Below are 20,191 nucleotides of genomic sequence, written 5' to 3' on the forward strand. Positions count from 1 at the left end.
GGTCAAGAATAACGCCTATAATTTTCGGTGATGATCAGATAATAATTTTGGAATGAAGTGGACCGAAAACTTAATTTTTTGTATTATTTTCGAGTCGATCTATAGACCACAAATGGAAGCCGAATATCACAACACAACCCACGGTGAAGGGAATCTGGACAATAGCTGTACTGAATACTTGTAATATTCGGAAAATATGTCAGTCTGAGGAATAGGTGCTGTTTACCTCTAATAGGGCAAGAGGGTGCAAATATCCCGAAATATTGCCCAGGCTCGGAATAAACATCCGCAGAAAATTTGAGTTCCGTGGTAGTTGTGTAGGGTATCGTATGGTCGGCCCTGTCCGACTATACTGCTCCGCTCACTGGTTTTTTAAATAATTATTTTCCCAGTACCATCGATGCTTGGATATTTATACCCTTCACCACACTGTGGTACAGGGTATTATGTCTTTGTGCATAAGGAAACGAAAGGTAAAAGGAAACGAGATAGACACATGGTTTCTTTTCAGAATATGCATAGAATCACTTTTTATGTCGATTTATGCATGTCCGTCCGTCAGGTCGCATTTTTGATTCGAATTGGATGAAATTTGACACAGCTTATGTAATGACGAACCCTATTGAAATTGAGAAAAATCGGTTCAGATTTAGCATCCATATATATTTCGTCCGATTTTAGATAAATATCTTTCGATTTGCACGAAATTTGGCATAGCATACTGAATTAAGTCTAGAAAGATGTGTGTTAAATTTCGTAAAGATCGGTTCAAATTTACATATAGCTCCCACATATATTTTCGACCGATTTAAGGTAAATGGTGCACCAAAGTCCCTAAATATGCTACGATTTGCACGAAATTTGGCATAGCGTACTGAATTAAGTTTAAAAATGTGTGTGTTAAATTTTGTGAAAATCGGTTCAGATTTAGATATAGCTCCCATATATATTATCGTTCGATTTAAGGTAAATAGGGCACCAAAGTCCATAAATATGCTTCGATTTGCACGAAATTTGGCATATCTCATTGAATTAAGTATAGAAAGATGCATGTTAAATTTCGTAAGGATCGGTTCAGATCTAGATATAGCTTCCATATATATTTTCGTCCGATTTTAGGTAAATGTTGCACCAAAGTCCCTATATATCCTTCGATTTGCACGAAATTTGGCACAGCGTACTGAAATAAGTCTAGAAAGATGTATGTTAAATTTCGTAAAGATCGATTCAGATTTAGATATAGCTCCCATTCATATTATCGTCCGATTTAAAGTAAATGGTGCACCAATGTCCCTATATATCTTTCGATTTGCACGAAATTTTGGATTTAGATGTAAATGAAGAACTCAAAATGTGGCCGAATCCATAAAACATACTGAAATAAGTGTAACCTAACATGTGACAAGTTTCGATGAAATCGGTTTAGATTTCGACATTTTGCTTTAAATTAATTTACATAATTTTGTTCCCATTGTAAGAAGAAACTGTATATCTGACCAAAATTTAGTATAGGTTGCAGAATGACATGTTTAATTTCATGTTAAGGGTCCTTAGAAAATCCGACGTCTATTAGGATTCCATATGTTGTGTATATTACAAAGTGGTGAAGGATATCTTACAGTCGTCCCCGTCCGACTTTACTACTTTCGTTGCTGGTTTTAAAACGCCCCTTTTGTAGCTATCCTGGTATCCACAACCCTTTTGGATTCATACAAAAAAACACAAATCTATTCATGTTTTAACATTTTTAGGGCCAAGTGGTTAAACCCAGAATTAGTCATAACTAATCAATCATATGTTTGTGTTTACATATACACAGCCTAAAAGTATGCAGCACTCAACTACAAGACAAATTGGTGTGGAGATTTCATTCAACATATCATCTACAAGTGGCAACCTTCCTGGTTGTTAGTACCAAATTTCTCGCATCCATTCATTATAACGAATCTTTCCCTAGGCATCGGATACATCAATGATAGCCATCAGACGTCACGCTTAGTATAAATTCAATATTTTTTTAATAGGGAATTGTTTTGCCCGAATTTGAGGAAAAGATAGCTACCTTGATCTGTGTTAGTTGTACTGTCGCCCCATGTTCAGTCACCTCTGAATTCCTCAGATGGGTCTCTCCATTTGAAAATATCTTAAATAATTGTTAATAATATTTATTATTTTAATAATTATTATTTCAAAATATTTCCCACTTTAATTTTGCTTGAAAATATTAAGTCCTTGAATCCCAACTCTAATAAATTCATTTCTTCTTTTTCTCATCCTTTACAGATGGCACTGGCAAAGATTTATATTCACCAGAAGCTGAAAGCTCCCCAGCACCATCATTTGTGGATCCACCGGTAACAGGTTTAGTACCGGGTGCCGGCACTAAGCCCACATCGCGCACAAGTAGTTTTGAAATAGAGAATTTATTGAAAACTGCGGAACAGGTAAGATCCCATTGAGCCTACCTATTGAGATCCATTGTTCAATGTTGTGGACCGTTGACACTATTTAGATGTATACACATAGATGGGATGAAGGAGGAAAATAAGAGAGACATTTTCCCCTCTCCTACCCCTTCTCTTCATCCCAATTAGCTAAACGAGGTCATAGGGCAATTTTGTGGGTTAGAAAGGGAAAAAGAAAGGGTAACAAAACAACAAAAAATTGAAAACCATAATCATAATTTATTTACAAAGAACAACAATGAAAAATTGAAACAAAAATAGAAGAAAAAAGTTGAAAAAATCCAACAACATCATTTTCATGCTTCATATGTGTGTATGTATGTGAATGCATGATTTGCGTAAGTGTGAGTGTGTATGTTTGTATAATTCGGCATAACATCTACTCATTGGTGATTGTACTCGTATGTTTTCCCGGTTCTTATTTTCTAATTTAGTTTAGTTTACATCTCATTATTATTTCAAATCTATGGCCTCCAAACTACACAGCACCAGGTACCAAGCAAGGTATCCACAACAAGCACAAGTAACCAACCACCAGCACCCATATCAAACAAAAAAAAGGAACCCTAAACTTGTTTTTAGTCCATTATAAATGGTCATAGCATAGATCAAATACCACAATCATCATTGTGATTTAGATTTCCAGGGTTTTTCGTAATTTCCTACCCCCCCAACCACCCAAAACCTTCCCATGACATTTTCAAAAACTTACCCAAAAACTGTTTTACAATTTTCAATTCTCCATAAAAGTCCTTGGACACTTGCTATTGTTTTTCTTCAATTTGTGAGAAGGGTGTTAGGGTGTGTGTGTGTGTGTGGATTTGACTACGTATAAGCTTAGCACCATTGTCCCTGTCTGTCAAGTGATTTTTTCATCATCATTTGTATGTATGTGTGTGTGTGTTTTTTGTTTTTTCTTACATAGTTGGTGGCTTTTTCGGACTTGTCTAAGTGTCTCAACTCAATTGTCTGTAAAGTGTTTTGGCCCCATACTTCTGGTTCATAACAACAACAACAACAAAAGAGGGAGAGGTTGGCACATGGGTGTATGCAAAAATATTTAAAATTAGTCAGGAGCGTAGTAGAAAAAAATTTCACATTACGTAAATGATAAATACAACAAAGCCTAAAGAGGGCCTTCAGATACATCTAGAGATATTCAGCCTATAATGGATCTGTAGAAACTTATTTTCTGCTTAATTAAGACGCTGATGGCGGGTTTGTTAAACATAAAAATTTTCATAAGGTCCGGAAGATCCAGATATCTTTAAAATCATTTTTAAGGTAGGAAAAATGCGGATTTGAAAAAAAAAATTGAAAGACAGACGTTTTGCAGGTTTGCTTAAAGATACAATATTTTTTCACCATTTTTTTTTAAATAAAAAGTTATACCGCGTAGGGTTTTTCTAAATAATCCAATTTGTGAATTAAAATATATTCTGACGCCTAAAAGTATGCATTTTACATTCATAAGAAGTCATATTTACCCCCAAGAAGAATTTTATACCGAAATTCCTGGTATTTGCCTCCATTTTTAATCCATGGAATCAAAAATCTATTCGTGTATACACCTTTTGTTCTGCAATACTTTAAGATCAAATGGTTTGGCCCAAGTAATAGAGATAATCGATCAATCATATGGTTGTGTCAGAGTGTACAGAGCCAGAAAGTATGCAGCAGATCTACTGTTTGGATTTAAAAGAACGATGTTCACGACTTTTAGAAGATGATTTAAGTCCACACCATCGATGGATGAAATTAGTTAAGGAATCACCATAGTTTATACCACATTTCTCAAACCCATTCCCAATTCGAGTTATCGCAATAATTTCTTAATAAAAGATTTCGTTGACACCTTTGAGAACATCTGATAATCTCTCAATCATATGGTTTTATTATACAGAGCCTGAAAGAATGCAGCACTTAATTAGCAGACCTATTGTCTGAATTTAAATACCTGGCTTTTGTTAAGTTCACACTATCATGAATTAAATAAATATTTCTCGCACGCACTCTTTGTCGAGAATCTTTCCCGCCGAATCAGGCCTATCCATAATTGCGACCATGTTCGTATGAGGGTATAATCCCCTTCATATGAGTATAAATGTCCATTCAACGCTAAGAATATTCGCACATATTATTATGACCACAATTTTAAGAAGTCATCGGAAGTTGCGATACTAACAACAATCTTGTATTCCTCCTTTAAAAAAAAGTAGAGTGTTCTCCGATTATCTGCTACTTCACGAATTGTCTCTTTGAGATCAGGCGATGCATTCATTTCATTTCCTAATTTCATTCCATCGATGAATGAAATAAGTTTAAGAATTACCATAGTTTATACGAAATTTCTCAAACCCATTCCCAATTGTAAATGGTTAACTTCGAATTTTCTCAGCATTTTCTTAATAAGAAATTCCTTTGAAACCTTTCAGAACATCTGATAATCGATCAATCATATGATTTTATTTGTAAGACAGAGCCTGAAAGTATGCAGCACTCAATTAGCAGACTTATTGTCTGAATTAAAATACCTGGCTTTTATTACGTTCACACGATCATGGATTGAATAAATTCAGGAATTACCATATTTCTCACACGCACTCATTGTCTTTTCTCAGGCCTATTCATGATTGCGACCATGTTCGTATGAGGGTATGATCCCCCTTCATATGAATATAAATTTCCATTTAATGCTAAGAATATTCGCACATGTTACTATGACCACAATTTTATTCCAAGAAGTCATCGGAAGTTTTAAAGGTCTCCTGCGATACCAACAACAATCCTGTATTCCTCCTTTAAAAAAATAGAGTTTTCTCCGATAATCTGCTACTTCACGAAATGTCTCTTTGAGATCAGGCAATTCATTCATTTCATTTCCTAATTTCATTCCATCGATGGCATTTTTTAAATAAGAAATTCCTTTGACACCTTTGAGAACGTCTGATAATCGATCAATCATATAATTTTGTTTGTAAGACAGAGCCTAAAAGTATGCAGCACTCAATTAGCAGACATGTTGTCTAAATTTATGTACCTGGCTTTTGTTAAGTTCACACGATCATGGATTGAATAAATTCAGGAATTACCATATTTCTCGCACGTACTCATTGTTGAGAATCTTTCCCGCCGAAGACAGAGCCTGAAAGTATGTAGCACTCAATTAGCAGACCTATTGTCTAAATGTATGCACCTGGCTTTTGTTAAGTTCACACGATCATGGATTGAATAAATTCAGGAATTACCATATTTCTCGCACGTACTCATTGTTGAGAATCTTTCCCGCCGAATCAGGCCTATCCATGATTGCGACCATGTTCGTATGAGGGTATGATCCCCCTTCATGTTAATATAAATTTCCATTCAATGCAAAGAATATTCGCACATATTATTCTAACCACAATTTTAAGAAGTCATCGGAACTTTTAAAGGTCCGCTGCGATACTAACAACAATCGTTTATTTCTCCTTTGAAAGTACGTAGAGTTTTCTCCGAATTTCTGCTACTTCACGAAATTGTCTCTTTGAGATCAGGCGATTCATTGATTTCATTTCCATTCAGTTCAAATTTCTATTGTTAGTTGCCATGACAAAGAAGATTTCGGTGATACAAAAAATCGTGTCTTTAAATTTTTCTTTGTAAGTGAATGGACGCACCATCCATAGGTGGTCTTTGTACCTCCCTTCGGCATCGGCTTCAGATGATCTTCTCCAGATGACCTATGATAATCCTATAACATCAATTCGGCATCGGACAGAGCCTCCCGCCGGTATCTTCATCAAATTCTGCTGTGGCTCGCATACAGCTATCAGACAATACGATAGTCCTCATGGAACATGCTTTGGAGATCGCTTTAAAGTAATTTTTTGTTACATTTAAAGATCAAGATCAAAGGGTATTATGAAGATTTTCGCCCTGATATTTTTGAATTCCTAAATTCTTTCCACAACTTTGAGCAACTTTTTGGGGATTTCTATACTGCAACGCCTAAAACTATGCATCACACTTTTCATATAACGCAAAATGGCAAATGTTGTGCATATTTTTAGGCATTTGCTAAACAAAATCAAATATTCAAAGACTTGAAGTTTTTTTTTTAAATCGTTCCTCCCAATAAAAACACATTTCTCGAAGTAATTTAGGACACTCGGTTGACTCAAGTTATACCACTGCCTGCCGGCGGTATCTTCATCAAATTCTCGTGGCTCGCATCCAGCTATCAGACAATACGATAGTCCTCATGGAACATGCTTTGGAGATCGCTTTAAAGTAACATTTTTTGGTACATTCAAAGATCAAGATCAAAGGGTATTATAAAGATGATCGCCCTGAATTCTTTGAATGCCTCCATTCTTTTAACAACTTTCAGCATCTTTATGGGGATTTCTATAATGCAACGCCTAAAAATATGCTTCACACTTTTCATATAACGCAAAATAACAAATGTTGTTCATATTTTTAGGCATATGCTGAACAAAATCAAATATTCAAAGACTTGAAGTTTTTTTGAATCGTTCCTCAAAAAAAAAACGCTATTGTCGAAGTAATTCAGGACACTTGGTTGACTCGAGTTATACCACTGACTGCAGAAAGTTTCTGTGGATGATTTTGGCGGCTTTCATGGAAAACGAAGAGGTTGGTACTTTAGTAGAAAGGGAAGGCGAAGTACATGGCTGTTATACAAATTTCTTATCTGACTATATGGCAAGGGAATCTTCAAGGCGAAGAATGCGAATTATTCATCGTCGTATGTCGATGAATATTAATAATTCGTTTTGTTTGCAATTGAACCCCTAAAAGTATGTATCATCATCACATGATACATGTGATGCATAATTTTAGGCTTGTACTGATGTTAAATTTATTATACAGTTATATAAATCGATTTTCAATTATTTAAAGTATTGATTTCAAAATAAAATACAAAAATATCGAATTATTGGCCAATAATTTTTGTGCCGATTTCATTACGCTGATTTGGTTTATTCGTCCACGTCACTTCTTTCAGAGAAACTTAATGGAAGAATATTACAAGTTTCGTAAATTAGAACCTTCAAAAACTTAAACCATTTCCCAGTTAAGTCAATACGAATCCTCGGTTGACAGATTTGAGTTACTTCTCTAAAATGTTTTACTATTAAACGCCTGAAAATATGCATCATACATTTCATATAAATTTAAAGGGAAATCTGATGTATACTTTTAGGATCTTGACGATAATATAATTATATCCTAAATTTAAAATTAAATAAGTTATTAAAATTTTAATTTTCTGCCTTGAAAAGAAAAACAAAACAAAAATGAAAACTCACCATACAGCTGGCTATTCCTCTTGGGATCCTCGGTGGCTCGTCTGTGTTTTAAAGGCAATCTTTCCGGTTGCCTTACCCCTTTTTCATATAACATAAAATTACAAATGTGGTGCATAGTTTTAGGCACAATACTACATGCAATACATTTAATATTTAATACCTTAAAATACTCTAAAATTCTTGCCTCCAAAAAAAAAAAGAAACACTTAATCGAATTATATGATACCCTTTGAAATCAGGACACATGTCGCTCCTGGAATATATACCATACAAGGCTGACATGCGTGTGTGAGAGTGTGCGTGTTTCTTCTTCTTCGTTTTTGTGTAATATATGTTATGTTATTTTGTTTTTGTTTATTTTTTTTACACATAAGTTGAGGTTCTCTGTGTGTCTTGTAGGTGAAGACCTCTGAGATTTTTCTTCACTGATTCATTGTAATGTTTGAGCATCTTCAGCAGATGTTTTTCGTTGTCGTCGTATAGCATAAATGTTTGTGGGTATGAGTATAGGTATGTCTACATATGTGTGTGTGTGTATGCGCAAGTAGAGTGTTCCTTAAACAAAAGGACACGAAAGTGAAATGTATAATAGTAATGAAGGATAAAAACTCACGAAATGCACTTTTGGTTTGGAACTTTTGCCAAGGGCTCTTATCACTGAAGGCAGAAACCCACTTCATTTAATGATACTTGATGTACAACAAACCTCCTTTTTCTACAACAAAAAAAACGAAGGAATATATACCTAGCTACCAACCAACAACCAACCAACCACCTAACTGACAGACACAAGATATCAAAACCAACCAACAACAACAGCAGTTCAACCAGAGATGTATGTACACAGAAGATGAAGACAATGTAGGAACATACACCTGCATATCTATATCTATCTAAATGTAACTAAAATACCTACCAGCCTCATCCTTACCTATATAATATTCTATGATATTGTAAAACAACAACAACAGCAGCAGCAACAAATTTCCCATACCAAAATGTAAAACCCCAAAAAGGTGCCGTGTACCCAACCCAACCCAACCACCAAAGCGGCAAGTTCCATCGTTTTGTTTGGCAAACGGTAACCCCAGCACCTTCCTTGGCGAATTACTTAGTCAGACATATTTGTACAAACCGGCAGCAGCAGAAGACAAGTCGGACAAATCAACCAGTCACCCAGCTAGGCAGTCATCCATCCATCCAGCTAGCTAGCAAGCTATCTAGCCAGTGACTTAAAGGGTGACATTTACGCCAACAATGGAAGGAAGAATGTGCAGACAAACAGCAGCAGCGGCGGGGATACCTTTTAAATGGATGACAAAAAGCAGTGTGCGACAACAAACAGGCAGTTAGACAAAGAGCCTGTTTTCTTCAGTCGTGTAGACGACAAGCCTCAGGTCGGTGTTGAAATCATGATTTTTTTTTTGCTAGGCTGACAACGGCTACGACGTCGTTGCGCTGTTGTGGCACAAATCCATTGTTATCCACTAGTTGGCACTATTCGGTCCGCTTAGCTTTTGTCACAATTTTGGTGACGAAGCTTGAATAGTATAAACTAACAGTGAGCGCGCACACACACTCACATACCTATACACACACAAATATTATAGAACGCATTCAGCACCTGGTTTAAAGTGTTATGCAAATGTTTCTATGTCAAACCGTTTGGTTCGTCTTCTTGTTCTTCTTGTTCTTGTTCTATGGAATTCAAGTTGGTCTTTAGTGTTTAGACTCATTTTTGTGTCAGCACAGTTAGAGGGACAGTGGTTTGAAACCATGTATATAGTGCCTGAAAGTATGCAGCACACATTGTAAAGCAAACAATTTCACAATTGTAACGGATTTAAAAAAAAAATAGTTCAAATGCCATAAAGGTGATGATTAAAAAGAAAATAATTTTTTTAAGGTTCACATAGACGTAGTTTTTTAAGAAAATATATCTTAAAGGAATTAAAGAAAAAAAGTAGATTTAAAAGAATATTTTTTCAAGGATCATTCAGATTTTGATTTTTAAGAAATAAGTTGTCAAGCATCATTCAGGCGTGGATTAAAAAAAACTTTTTTAATTTTTTTTATACCACAGAGGCTGGAAGATGTTGATTTTACACAAAAATATTTTTTCAAGGACCCTTTTCAAATGGAGGAGTGGGTTTAAAAATCTATGTTTTTTCTAAGGCCATCTAGGCGTGGTTTTAAAAAATATATATTTTTCAAAGGCCATGTATGAGTGGATTTAAACAAATATATTTTTTCAAAGGCCATCTAGGTGTGGATTTAAAAAATATATTTTTTCAAATGCCATCTATACGTGTATTTAAAAAATATATATTTTTCAAATGAAATCTAGGCAAGGATTAAAAAAAAATATATTTTTTTCAAAGGCCATCTTGACGTGTACCAAAGGCCATCTAGGCGTGGATTTAAAAATTCATAATTTTCAAATGCCACCTAGGCGTGGATTTAAAAAAAAATATTCGTTTTAAGTCCATCTAGGTGTGGAATTAAAAAAATGCTAAGGCCATCTAGGCGTGGATTTAAAAAAGTATATTTTTTCAAAGGCCATCTAGACGTGGTTTTAAGAAAAATATATTTTTCAAATGCAATCTAGGCGCGGATTTAAAAAAGTATATTTTTTCTAAGGTCATCTAGGTGTGGATTAAAAAAGTATATTTTTTCAAAGGCCATCTAGACGTGGATTTAAAAAAACATATTTTTTCAAAGGCCATCTAGGTGTGTATTTAAAAAGAATACATTTTTTCAAAGGCCATCTAGGTGTGGATTTAAAAAAGTATATTTTTTGAAAAGTATATTTTTTGAAAGGCCATCTGGGCGTGGATTTAAAAAAGTATATTTTTTCAAAGGCCATCTAGGTGTGGATTTAAAAAAGTATATTTTTCAAAGGCAATCTAGGCGTGGATTTAAAAACTTATATTTCTTCAAAGGCCATCTAGACGTGGATTTAAAAAATATATTTTTTTAAAGACCATCAAGGCGTGGATTTAAAAAAAATATATTTTTTCAAAGACTATATTTTTTTAAAGGCCATCTAGGAGTGTATTTAAAAAGAATAATTTTTTTCAAAGGTCATCTAGGTGTGGATTTAAAAATGATAAATTTTCAAATGCTATCTAGGCGCGGATTTAAAAAAAGTATATTTTTTCAAAGGTCATCTAGGCGAGGATTTAAAAAAGTATATTTTTTCAAAGGCCATCTAGGCGTGGATTTAAAAAATCATATTTTTTCAAAGGTCATCCAGGCGTATACGTATATTTTTTCAAAGGCCATCTAGGCATGGATATAAAAAAGTATATTTTTTCAAAGGCCATCTAGGCGTAGATTTAAAAAAAATATTCGTTTCAAGTCCATCTAGGTGTGGAATTAGAAAAAAAATCTAAGGCCATCTAGGCGCGGATTTAAAAAAAAATATATTTTTTCAAATGCCATCTAGGCGTGGACTTAAAAAAAGTATATTTTTTCAAAGGCCATCTAGGCGTGGAATCAAAAAAAAGTATATTTTTTCAAAGGCCATCTAGGCGTGGATTCAAAAAAGTAATTTTTTTAAAGGCCATCTAGGTGTGGATTTAAAAAAGTACTATTTTTCAAAGACCATCTAGGCGTGGATTTAAAAAAGTATATTTCTTTCAAAGGCCATCTAGGCGTGGATTTAAAAAAGTATATTTCTTTCAAAGGCCATCTAGGCGTGGATTTAAAAAAGTATATTTTTCAGAGGCCATCTAGGCGTGGATTTAAAAAAATATATTTTTTCAAAGACTATATTTTTTAAAGGCCATCTAGGTGTGGATTTAAAAATGATAAATTTTCAAATGCTATCTAGGCGCGGATTTAAAAAAGGTATATTTTTTCAAATGCCATCTAGGCGTGGATTTAAACAAAATATATTTTTTCAAAGGCCATCTAGGCGTGGATTCTAAAAAGTATATTTTTTCAAAGGCCATCTAGTTATGGATTTAAAAAAGTTTATTTTTTCAAGGACCATCTAGGTGTGGATTTAAAAAAGTATATTTTTTCAAAGGCCATCTAGCCCTGGATTCAAAAAAGTATATTTTTTCAAAGGCCATCTAGGTGTAGATTTAAAAAAGTTTATTTTTTTCAAGGGCCATCTAGGTGTGGATTTGAAAAAGTATATTTTTTCAAAGGCCATCTAGGCGTGGATTTAAAAAAGTATATTTTTTCAAGGTCATCTAGGCGTGGATATAAAAAAAGTATATTTTTTCAAAGGCCATCTAGACGTGGATTTAAAAAATATTTTTTTTTTTCAAAGACCATCAAGGCGTGTATTTATAAAAATATATTTTTTCGAAGACTATATATTTTTAAAGGCCATCTAGGTGTGTATTTAAAAAGAATAAATTTTTTCAAAGGTCATCTAGGTGTGGATTTAAAAATGATAAATTTTCAAATGCTATCTAGGCGCGGATTTAAAAAAAGTATATTTTTTCAAAGGCCATCTAGGTGTGGATTTAAAAAAGTTTTTCAAAGGTCATCTAGGTGTGGATTTAAAAGAGTATATTTTTTCAAAGGCCATCTAGGCGTGGATTTAAAAATGCATAATTTTAAAAGGCCATCTAGGCGTGGATTTAAAAATGCATAATTTTAAAAGGCCATCTAGGCGTGGATTTAAAAAAAATATTCGTTTTAAGTCCATCTAGGTGTGGAATTAGAAAAAATTCTGAGGCCATCTAGGTGTGAAATTAGAAAAAACAATGCTAAGGCCATCTAGGTGTGAAATTAAAAAAAAATGCTAAGGCCATCTAGGCGTGGAGTTAAAAAAGTATATTTTTTCAAATGCCTAGAGATGGGCAGTGGGCAAATACCCGGTAAATTGGGTAAATACCCGGTATATTGGGTAAATACCCATTTGTGGGTATAATAAATACCCACAAACGAGTATTTATTTGGGTATTTACTATATTAAATAGTAATACAACATCTTACACCCTATTTCCGGGTTTCTGTTATGAAATCGATTTAGAATGGACAGGTTTACGATACTTTAAAGATGTGGGTAAATATTTGGGTAAATACCCGAGTTTTTACCCAAAAATTTGGTATAAACTCATTAACTGCTGAACCACTTGACATAGGCGCCCAAAATTTTGAATACATGTTTTTAATGTCAAAGCAAATATAAAAATCCAAAATGGGGTCCCTGGGTCCATGTTTTGATATAGCCCCCATATAACCGTATTTCCCGATTTAAGGTATTTTTTGTCTATTAGACAAACTTTACAACCAAATTGGCTGTAATTTGACACAGAGTGTCCATGCAAAAATTTATGTATGTAGGTTTCATGTTAACTGGTAGTCCCATACAAAGGTACCCCTATTTTGAGTATTTACCGAACAATTGGGTATAAACTCATTAACTGCCGAACCACTTGACATAGGCGACCAAGATTTGGCTCAGATGGTTTTTATATTAATACAAGTAATGGGGTCCCTGGGTCCAAGTTTTGATATAGCCCCCATATAACCGTATGTAAAAAAATATTTTTCAAGAGCCATCTAGTCTAGGATTAAAGAAGTCAAGTACCATCAAGGCAAAGATATTTTATAATAACATTTTTTTTCAAAAGCCATCCAGGCTTGGTTTTAAAAATTATTTATTTAAGGGCAATCTCGAAATGGGTTTAAATATATAAATATAGTGATTCTAGGGCAATACTTAAAAAAATACGTTTTTCTTATAAAAAAAAGATGTTCAAGGGCCACACAGGCATGGAACCATCTAGGAGTGAATTTGAATTAAAAGCAATTAAAGAAAACTTTTTTCAAGCACCATAGAGGAGAGGACCTTTAAAAATGTTTTCAAAGAACTTAAAAAACTTCAGTAGTGTTGGCGGTTTATTTGGGATACCATTTGTATTTTGTTTTTGCAAAATAGTCAGGCTGAATCCCAGTTTGTTGTTTTTATAAAAAAAAAACAACTATTTATTAGTGGGGAATGTATGGCATTGTTTGCCGAGGGGTAAGACAGCAAGACTATAACTTCGGATCACGCCACTGATCCTCATCAGTTCCCTTAGTTTTTTGTTGGGATATTCTCCCCAGAAGCTATTGCTTCTATACAAAAAACCTTTCATACCCAAATGTCTCTTGTAACAAAGCGAAGTACTTAGCTGACCAACGACATAAACTGCATGAGAATTTCGCTGGTGCCTCACTTCGAGGTTAACAAGGCATTTACAAAGAATTCCATACCTTTCCCATTTAAAAAAACATATTTTTCGAAGAACCACCAATTAGTGTTTCCTAAAAAGTTTTCACAAGAATATTTTTTCGAGAACCTCCAAGGAGTACTTTTTGTAAAAAAAATTAAAAATAATATTTTTTTAAGAATCATCAAGGAGGGTCTTTTATATTTTGTTTAAAGAATATTTTGCAAGGACCATTTATGTGTGTGTGTTTAAAAAAAATATTTTTTTCAAATTATTTGGACCAAAAAAAACACTGTCCACACCAATTCTCCCCTCTCTCGTTATTATCTAAATCATTAATGTTTTACATTATTGCTTGTCTCACCATCTGTTTGTATGTGTCTGTGTGTGTGTTCGGTGTATTAACAACAAATACTTAATACCATAACAGCTTGTATTATAATCAAGGACCTTCTTCTACTATCCACTAAACACTGCCACTGCAAAAAAAATTCTGAAGAGCAGAGTGAACAGAAAACCTGACTCTACTCTGACATAAAATAAAGACATTTGCATAAAATTTGCAAATACGGGGAGACAAAGAAAAAAAATACGAAGAATCTTTTTAAAAAAAATATATTTTTGATATCATAACCGGCTGGATATTTTTTAGAAAATATTTTTAAAGTATCCCAGAGAATACGATTTTAATGCCTTCTATTAATAGATAACCCTAAATAGGTCTTCTATGTATTGAAGTCCTCCGAAGTGGCATCAGTCTACATCACACCTTTATAAATTCTTTAAATATTTGAAAATTATTTTCATTTCTGAAAATTATTTATTTCCATTTCTCAAAATTAAGCAAGAAATTGTAAATGCGTGGTTGAAACATTACAAATGAAAAAACAACCACACACACACATTTAAAACCGCATGTATGTTTCATAGAATGAACATTTGTCAGTTTGTAGAAATACCAAAAGTTTCTCGAAGCAACGTTGGCCGAGGTAGGCCGAGAACCGAACGTATTCTACTACTCAACATAAATCAAATAAACCTCAAGTTTTGATGGTGGTTGTGGTTAGATTTTGGAAACTAGGCGAATAGTGAATGTACATACATTGGATTCCATTGAAATATTTAAATAATAGTCAATAGCTGTCATCAGCAGTACCTGCAGCACCTACCATCCATCATCCTTAATCAATCAGTTATATTAAACACCCGCCCCCCCTTCATTCCCCTTTGGTTTGTGTGTTTGGTTTTATAAAAGTGATGACCTCCCAGCCCGACCCTTTTAATTGCCCTATGCACTATCCTCTCGTTCGCTGTCGTTTATATCTCAAATATCATTATTAGCACACCTAGACATGTTTTTTTAATTCGCCTTTAATTTTATAATTCATACCGTCATTCGCAAATTTCTATGCGCCTCAAACCAAAAAAAAACTAAACCAAAATTCGCATGTGTCATTTGACGTCAACAACAATAACTACAACAACTACTACTACTACAAAACACCACCAACACAACAACAACATATTCCCCCTCTTGACCACCACGACGATGACAACAACAATGACCATCCTTGTCCTCCAACAACACCAACCACCACCACCACGGACCACTAATGACAAATCATCACCTCGACCACCACGACGACAACAACAACAACCACTACGATGACACGTTGAACCAAAAAGGTTACCGGATTTTGTCGTTCACCTCAGGAAACCCGCAAAGCGAGTCCCACAGGATCTGTGACATCATCGGTTTCAAATGCAGCCCTAACACCGTCACGCCAATTAACGGATGCCGAAAAATTACGCAAAGTCATATTGGAATTGGTCGATACGGAAAAAACCTATGTTAAGGTAAGTGATAAGAAAAAAAAGTCGCACATATTTTCAATTAATAAGAAGTAGAACAAGGTTCAGATTTATAAACGTGTTTTTTTTTTTTTTGCAGCATTTAAATAATCTACTTGAAAACTATTTGGAGCCACTGAAACGTGAAACTTTCCTATCGAATGCTGAAATCAATGCTCTCTTTGGTAATATCCATGAAATTGTCACATTCCAGAGGCAATTCTTACAAAATCTGGTCGAGGCCTTAGAGCTGGAACCTGATTTCCATAAATTTGATCATCCTAGTCAATATCGAGTAAGTAGCAACACACACACACCCACACATTCTATTAGAATTTTCCATCGAATCCCTAATTTTATTTCTTTTCCTACAGAATGTCCTCTTTGCCATCGGTTCCGCATTCCTTTACTATGTAAATCATTTCAAGCTCTATTCATCGTTTTGTGCCAGCCACAGTAAGGCCCAAAAAGTTTTGCATCCAAGTAAGTTCGATTTCGCTACCCCGTTTCTTTCCCGCAACCTCATTCTACCAACTTTCAGATGAAGGAAATCATGCATTGCAAGAGTTCCTAAATGCTCGCAATCCCAAACAGCAGCACAGCTGTACCCTGGAATCGTATCTGATTAAGCCCATACAACGTATCCTAAAGTATCCCCTGCTATTGCAACAATTGCGTAATTTAACCGATTCCCGGGCCGATGAACATTTACACTTGTGTGGTAAGACAATCTAGAAAACCCTTCCCCGGATCTAAATTTGTTTATATTCCGTTTTCTATTTTTTTTTCACAGAGGCCCTCAAGGGCATGGAAAAGGTAGCCGAACACATCAACGAAATGCAAAGAATCCACGAAGAATATGGTGCCATATTTGATCATTTGTTCCGTCAACATCAAAAGGCCTGCAAACAGCCCATTGACTTGAGTCCAGGTATGCATGGACAGCTACTGAGATTTCCAGAGCTTCCAATGAAAATTCATTTTTGTTATATTCACTCCTTAGGTGATCTTTTGTATTACGGCGGTGTGGAATGGTTGAATATTTCCGATTTTCTGGGCAAAATCAAAAAAGGTTTGGAGCTACATGCCATGTGCTTCGTATTTAAATCAGCGGTTGTGTTCCTTTGTAAAGAGCGTCTAAGACAGAAAAAGAAATTAATGGTAAGTTCAAATTACTTTTGCAGCATCAGGAAATCACCATCTCACTCTTTCAGTTGCTTATTCTCCCATTATATATCTACGACTCTCTTACATTGCTTCATCGTTTTCAGGCTCAGATTCAATTAACATTGACTTCCAAGTCAATGACTATTGACTTCCAAGTCAATGACTATTGACTTCCAAGTCAATGACTATTGACTTCCAAGTCAATGACTATTGACTTCCAAGTCAATGACTATTGACTTCCAAGTCAATGACTATTGACTTTATAGTCAATGACTATTGACTTTATAGTCAATGACTATTGACTTTATAGTCAATGACTATTGACTTTATAGTCAATGACTATTGACTTTATAGTCAATGACTATTGACTTTATAGTCAATGACTATTGACTTTATAATCAATGACTATTGCCTTTATCGTCAATGACTATATAGCCAATGACTACTGCCTATTCAATAGTCAATGTCTATTCAATTCATAGTCAATGACTATTGACTTTATAGTCAATGACTATTGACTTCATAGTTCAATGACTACTGACTTCATAGTTCAATGACTATTGACTTTATAGTCAATGATTATTGACTTTATAGTCAATGACTATTCAATTCATAGTCAATGACTATTGACTTTATAGTCAATGACTATTCAATTCATAGTCAATGACTATTGACTTTATAGTCAATGACTATTGACTTTATAGTCAATGACTATTGACTTTCTAGTCATGACTATTGACTTTATAGTCAATGACTATTCAATTCATAGTCAATGGCTATTGACTTTATAGTCAATGGCTATTGCCTTTATAGTCAATGACTATTGACTTTATAGTCAATGACTATTGACTTTATAGTCAATGACTATTGACTTTATAGTCAATGACTATTGACTTTATAGTCAATGACTATTGACTTTATAGTCAATGACTATTGACTTTATAGTCAATGACTATTGACTTCATAGTCAATGACTATTGACTTTATAGTCAATGACTATTGACTTTATATTCAATGACTATTGACTTTATAGTCAATGACTATTGACTTTATAGTCAATGACTATTGACTTTATAGTCAATGACTATTGACTATACAGTCAATGACTATTGACTTTATAGTCAATGGCTATTGCCTTTATAGTCAATGACTATTGCCTTTATAGTCAATGACTATTGACTTCATAGTCAATGACTATTGACTATACAGTCAATGACTATTGATTTCATAGTCAATGACTATCAATTTCATAGTCAATGACTATTGACTTTATAGTCAATGACTATTCAATTCATAGTCAATGACTATTGACTTTATAGTCAATGACTATTTCCTTTATAGTCAATGACTATTGACTTCATAGTCAATGACTATTGACTTCATAGTCAATGACTATTGACTTCATAGTTCAATGACTATTGACTTCATAGTCAATGACTATTGACTTTATATTCAATGACTATTGACTTTATAGTCAATGACTATTGATTTTATAGTCAATGACTATTGACTTCATAGTCGATGACTATTGACTTCATAGTCAATGACTATTGACTTAATAGTCAATGGCTATTGACCTAATAGTCAATGGCTATTGACTTTATAGTCATGACTATTGACTTCATAGTCAATGACTATTGATTTCATAGTCAATGACTAGTGACTTCATAGTCAATTACTATTGACTTCATAGTCAATGACTATTGACTTCATAGTCAATGACTATTGACTTCATAGTCAATGACTATTGACTTCATAGTCAATGACTATTGACTTCATAGTCAATGACTATTGACTTCATAGTCAATGACTATTGACTTCATAGTCAATGACTATTGACTTCATAGTCAATGATTATTGACTCCATAGTCAATGATTATTGACTTCATAGTCAATGATTATTGACTTCATAGTCAATGACTATTGATTTCATAGTCAGTGACTATTGGCTTCATAGTCAATGACTATTGGCTTCATAGTCAATGACTATTGACTTCATAGTCAATGACTATTGACTCCATAGTCAATGATTAATGACTTCATAGTCAATGACTATTGACTTCATAGTCAATGACTTTTGACATCATGGGCAATGACTATTGACTTCATAGTCAAAGACTATAGACTTCATAGTCAATGACTATTGACTTCATAGTCAATGACTATTGACTTCATAGTCAATGACTATTGACTTCATAGTCAATGACTATTGATTTTATAGCCAATGACTATTGACGTCATAGTTAATGACTACTGGCTTCATAGCCAGTGACTATTGACTTTATAGTTAATGACTATTGACATTATAGTCAATGACTATTGACTTCATACTCAATGACTATTGACTTCATAGTCAATGACTATTGACATTATAGTCAATGACTATTGACTTCATAGTCAATGACTATTGACTTCATAGTCAATGACTATTGACTTCATAGTAAATGACTATTTACTTCATAGTCAATGACTATTGACTTCATAGTCAATGACTATTGACTTCATAGTCAATGACTAATGACTTCATAGTCAATGACTATTGACTTCATAGTCAATGACTATTGTCTTCATAGTCAATGACTATTGATTTCATAGTCAATGACTATTGATTTCCTTCTTCCATTGATATTAGAGTCAATCCACCTATCCCTCCTAGAAATGTCCCCTTTCCCAAAATGATCTACATCTCAATTTTCTGTAATCTAAATTTTTCTTTATTTTCTCTTTATTCTTCCCCTTAGGGTGGCTCGAGTAAAAGCACTCCCAACGAAGTGGAAATCATACGTTATCAAGTCTTAATACCCGTTACTGAAGTCCAGGTGCGCGCCTCATCGGCCAAGGATATGGATTCACATTTCCTTTGGGAATTGATACATTTGCGTTCCCAGCTGCAACGACGTTCCGAAAAGGTCTATGTGCTTTCGAATAGCACTGCAGATTTCCGTAATGCATTCCTAAAGACCATACGCCAGATAATACGTGAAAGCGTACGCAATATGTCGATTCCTATGAAGAATTTCGGTGGTAGTTCGGGTTCGGTGTCGGGTATGTCATCACAGGGTGGTTGCTCCGGAAGTTCACAGACCTTGGAAAGGCCCAAGCAGCAGGTAAGCTATTGCATTTTTTGCTATACAGAATATAGGCTTGATTCTCTTTCCGTCTCTATCATCACCAAATGACTAACCAAATGTATTGCTAATGTTTGTAATACCTC

The 20,191-nt window shown here is 34.3% G+C and overlaps 1 protein-coding gene across 1 annotated transcript; it reads left to right on the plus strand.

Moving 5' to 3' along the window:
* Nucleotides 1-2,283: 2,283 nt before the first annotated feature.
* Nucleotides 2,284-20,084, plus strand: LOC133321286 (protein still life, isoforms C/SIF type 2-like; the record flags this gene model as incomplete). Its single annotated transcript, XM_061530379.1, has 8 exons — nt 2,284-2,444; nt 15,646-15,816; nt 15,911-16,105; nt 16,185-16,293; nt 16,352-16,531; nt 16,604-16,741; nt 16,814-16,971; nt 19,719-20,084. Coding segments are annotated over 8 exons (1,478 nt in total), but the record flags the coding sequence as incomplete, so codon positions are not given.
* Nucleotides 20,085-20,191: the final 107 nt, after the last annotated feature.

This window comes from Musca vetustissima, unplaced genomic scaffold, assembly GCF_032173495.1.
Source record: "Musca vetustissima isolate MV318-11 ecotype Yass unplaced genomic scaffold, APGP_CSIRO_Mvet_v1 utg15189, whole genome shotgun sequence".
NCBI lineage: Eukaryota > Metazoa > Arthropoda > Insecta > Diptera > Muscidae > Musca > Musca vetustissima.